This window comes from Penaeus monodon, chromosome 5, assembly GCF_015228065.2.
Source record: "Penaeus monodon isolate SGIC_2016 chromosome 5, NSTDA_Pmon_1, whole genome shotgun sequence".
Classification (NCBI taxonomy): Eukaryota; Metazoa; Arthropoda; class Malacostraca; order Decapoda; family Penaeidae; genus Penaeus; species Penaeus monodon.
The window spans coordinates 9,308,642-9,313,641 of record NC_051390.1 but is presented as its reverse complement, the minus strand read 5'-3'; the positions used below and the strand labels follow the sequence as shown (position 1 = coordinate 9,313,641).

The 5,000-nt window shown below is 30.3% G+C and overlaps 1 protein-coding gene and 1 long non-coding RNA gene across 2 annotated transcripts in view; both read right to left on the bottom strand.

The window, feature by feature from the left end:
- Positions 1 to 5,000, bottom strand: part of LOC119573435 (cyclin-dependent kinase 20-like) — a 23,894-nt gene that overhangs the window by 7,568 nt on the left and 11,326 nt on the right. The window contains exon 3 of the mRNA XM_037920664.1: positions 4,164 to 4,289. Within this exon, the coding sequence (XP_037776592.1) occupies positions 4,164 to 4,289 (126 nt within the window). The remainder of the gene's footprint in view (positions 1 to 4,163; positions 4,290 to 5,000) is intronic.
- Positions 2,896 to 5,000, bottom strand: LOC119572955. The gene is made up of 2 exons (XR_005228744.1): positions 4,906 to 5,000; positions 2,896 to 3,869 (listed from the first exon to the last, which is right to left on the bottom strand). It is a non-coding gene; the product is annotated as an uncharacterized LOC119572955 (long non-coding RNA).

Sequence of the window (5,000 nt, the reverse complement as noted above, 5' to 3'; positions counted from 1 at the left end):
GCATAAGTATATATTCTTTATCTTGAATTTGAATATAAAAGTACATTGTTCCTGAAGTTGTTTGCATTAAAGATAGGCAGTGGTCCAAATCTCACCCATTATTTACTAATAAAAAGATATATTTGAAATCAGAAAAAAATAGCTGTAATGTTCTTATTTGGATAAATATAAAAACCCTAGAAAACCTATTGAGTTATTAAATCTAATCCATTAGCAAGAAAACCTTTCATGATTCAGTCAGATGCTGCATATTACTAAAAGATTGATTATAAATAAGCCTTGTTATTTAATAATTGTGATAGTAAATCAAGCTGTGCATCCAAAAGATATTTAACAGAAGACCATAGACTGTTCTGCTTAACATGAGCATCAATTGGCATCATTATTCAGATCAAAGAATACTGAACCTCTTCATCTCATGTCACAATAAATATAAATTATTCTGTAATAATAGTTTTTAATTTTTCAATTCTCTCATTGCTTTTGTATATTTTATGAATTTTAGTCATGACAATGAAGGCAGCCCACATTTATCCATTCATTTACTTTCAACAAGCAAGATGTTGAACAGGATTCAGTAAATAAAGTAATGGTCAATGGTTACACTTTTATTTTTTCATCTTTTTGGTATAATAGAATGTCAAGTGATCATTTTCCTTTGTAACCTACACAACATACATAACCACATTAACTCAAGACTTATGCATGTGCAAGAAGAACTAGTTTTTCATTCTACACCTATACTACAGAAATGTGTTAAACCTAGCAAATCAGTGGCTTACACTTCTATACATAAAACCTAATGTCAGTATTAAAAGAAAAAAAAAAAAAAAAACATAACATAATGTCACTGGACAGAATAAAAATAATAATAATGAGCTTTAGTTAGCACTTTGCCCAATGAACATTTACATAGAATAAGAATACTTTTCTAAGTGTGTGAGAGGGTACAAACACACAAAGTCAAATATTCTTTACAGAGGAGAAAGAAAGAAAAAAATATGAACACTTTTACATCTTACTGAGGAGTTGACAAGACTGTCTCCCTTCCAGCTATATAAATAAAAGAGCACATCACTTTTTGAAACTTACCAAAATAAAACCAAAGTATACGGAGTATTCAAAAGGAGTTCAAAGATATGTGAAATACAACTGTTCTCTCTATACCTGTATTTTTGTTTATACTAATTACACAAAATAGTGTACAAATCTATGCATTGTTTGTGAGGGAGGAAATGTATTCTTGTTTAGTACTTAATCCTACATTTTAAAACAATATTTGGTTCATAGACTATGCTTGAATTTAACAATTATTCATCAACATTCAGCACAGGACAACTCCATAAATCTTACTGAAATACATTTATATGTCTAAGTATGCACATATACCAAATATGTATAAGGGTGACTTACTCACGTCTTCCTCCTCATCTGTTGTATTTTATTAAAAATATATTGGCTGTTTCTTCTTTTCTATATAACTATATCACAAATATTGTTCATCTAACAATATGAAGAAGGATATCTTGTTTACATAGAGTTCAATACACTACTCAAAATTCAAGGTCTTTAAACTTTTAAAGTTTGATAAAAATAAGGAAATATCCTGTTTTTATTACAGAATGATTATCATTTGATGCATGCATGCAAAATATCTCTTACAGCCTGTCTCACATTTCATTACTTTATCCCTTGAGCCACTTTCTACTTATGAGCATGCAATAATGATAACAATCAAATGCAGTAAACCATAATACAAGAAAACAAATTGAGTTAACAAACTAAATAAGAAATAAGTTTTCAAAATTGATGACAGCACGCATTAGTTTGGAGAGGTATAATTACTGAATACTGAGTGACAACAGAAAATGCCCATGAGCTCTATGGCAAAGACAGTCATTACATCTGCCTGGCTAATTCAATAGTCTAAAGTTTCAAAAATTCTTTTCAAGATTGGCTTCATTATATCTTGAAACACAGACATCTTTTGCATCAGAGAGCAACAATATTCACCAAAACACTCACTTATCTTTATAGCAAGTATAAAACCTATATCTAATCAGGCTGCTCCAGTACCGACCTTGTAATGCCCATCGTGCTTTGTACAAAAATGGTGGAAATGTGTAGCGATGCACCTGTTTATGTGCCGTGTGTGTACCTGCTTGCATTTATATGTTTATGGGAAATATAGCAGCCCTACATTACTAAAGTTATAATTACATTAAAAAAAACAAAAAAACATTGAATTCCTCTCCTTTTATTTTCTGATTACAAGCTCTTGCCTCAATATATTAAAACCTCAATTCAAAATCTAATAAATCACACACAAAAAAAAATAATAATAAATAAATAAAAAATAAAAAAAGTAAAAATAAAATTACATGAAAGCTGATTGTGACATACCTACTCTTACCAATTTTACACACAGTAAGATTTTTCTTATAAAGAAAATTTTATGATAAGGATTTCTGACTAGTTCCTGTTCATAATATAAGTCTCACTATCCTGGTTTTAGTATTCTGCACAGAATTTATATTCAATGAAAGTCTAAAAAGATATTTACTTATCTGGAATAGGAGCACAGAATGTAATAAAGCTGTAAACTGATATGGCAATGTATTACATTCCAACCAATAAAATTATAATTTCTCATGATAATTAATCAATTCAATTTTTTTTATCTGATTCTCGATTATGTTAAATTTATCAATTAACCATTTACTTCTTAAGTGAAGCCAAAGTGCATCCATCCATGTAAAAGAACACCTTCACAATCCAGTTGTAATCCAGTGCTTACAAACAGGTATAATCAATCCATGACTTTTACCTTTTGTTTGTAATGGTAAAGTATTGCTATTACAAAAACATTATGGTCCTTCACTGAAAATCAGCTACTTAGATTACAAAGCATATGTATCATAAGATAATACACTATAACAAATAGAATCTCAGGGTTTACAATATAAATGAACATGCAATTAGTGACTTTTAATGCAGATTTTTAAAAACTACTCTCAATCTGTCTCATATCGTCCTCATCTCACATATCCCTTTATTATGATGTAATTAAGATTTCAATACATTCTATCTAAAAATGAGAACCAGAAATGAGATCAAAGTTTTGTATCATTTCCTCACGCCAGAGGCACCATTATAAAATGACATTACATGAATTATAATTCACGTTGAAAACATGTCTGATTTCTTTTAATAGGAAACATATTCTTACAGCTAGAAAATAAAATCTTAAGTCTTAAAAAATTAACAAACCAGTAGATTATAAACTGGTGGAAATTACCCTACACAAGTTCATATAACAAAGTATCAGTCTTTAAAATAAATAAGTATCACAAAACATGTATTAAAAAGGGAATGCAACATTTCCAACAAAAAAATGCACATATCAATACTGTACAAATCAAACTCTAAAAAAGTAAGAGTCTGAGACATGATTTTTCTTTTACAAAAGCCAAGGTCCAAATATGCATGCACAAACATATATAACTTATAGGCCTTAAACTACTTTCATTACGATCATCAAGTTTATGGGAAAAAATGCACATTTAATTGCCCTATGCTGAAAAATTTCTATCAACAAATGCAATATGGCACAAGCAACAACAATCATTTGTTGTTTGAGAATAATAATCAGTATCACTAACTGGGTGACTTCAAAATTTTTCAAAATTTCCATAACACTAAGTAAAATACAACTCTTTCTGTACTTTCTTCTTAATAATATTTGTTCAGGTCATTAAATATGTTTGGACTAAGACAGGCTGCAATCTGGAGATATTCCCAGAAACACACATTGATGTTTGTTCCATAATGTAACCTCGATCAGTCCTTCTTTTCATGCTGAGGCTCTTCTGAAAAATAAAAATGGCTGTGTGAACATTATCATACAACAAAATATGAATCTAAACCCTTTATGTCTGTACAAAATTTGATGTCTTTGTAAAAAAAAATCCATTACCAATCCACCAAATCTGCCCTAACTGTAAATAAAAAAGGACACTCAAAGACAATTAAAAAACCCTTTTACAGAATAATGCTTTACTTTGCTCAACAAGATATAATTAAAGGGAACAGTCTGGTGTGTGGAAGGGGAACATGGATGAGAAAAAACATGGAGTATACCACACAGTTGCTAATAGAATTACACAGTCACTAAGAGGCAGGGAACACAAACTGTACAACTGGATCATGGAGAGGAGAGGACCCACAAGGGAAATGGGGATATGGAGATGACACTGTGGGTGTGGCTGGAGGAACCTTACAAAATGCTGCTAGTTATATTCATGAACACTAAATATATCTCACTGATATTGAAAAAGATGCAGGAAAAAAGCCTGTTTACAACTGTAATACATTTACCAGTAGTAAATACATCAAAACAAATCTTTATTACAGATATTTACTTAGCATTATAGTAGGCATAAATCTGCATAGTCTCACCATTTAACTTATGAAGAGGAAGTATTCTATCTGTATTTAATATTTATTTTTAAAATGAACCTGATACACTAAATTTTCTAGCTTTTTATGATATATAATATTTAATCCACAGTTGGGTTTTCTCACCATAAAATCCCAATGCTCACAGAATTCTTACTCCTAAACACTAAAGCAGTAAAAATATTACACACAGATTAATACAAAAATGTTAAACTACTGCACTTTATATATTTTTACTTTATGCAAAGTAAGTGAAAAGTAAACATATTCCTAAAAGACACACAAGTCTGAATAAATAAGAAATACTTCACAAATAGTCTTTCACCCGGATAAACTCATTTCATAATGTTTAAATGCTATATTATTTCAATAGTCTTTTCTAAATACACACTCTCTCAAGGATGCAGTCTTTGTACAGTGAGAAACTCAATCTTTTCTGTAACTTACCTTCCTCCTCGTCTGCATCCATAATATCAGAGCACCAGATGGAGTAGCAAATCAGAGAGAGAAAGCCAAGGGGGAGGCCAAAGAGCACAGCTGTC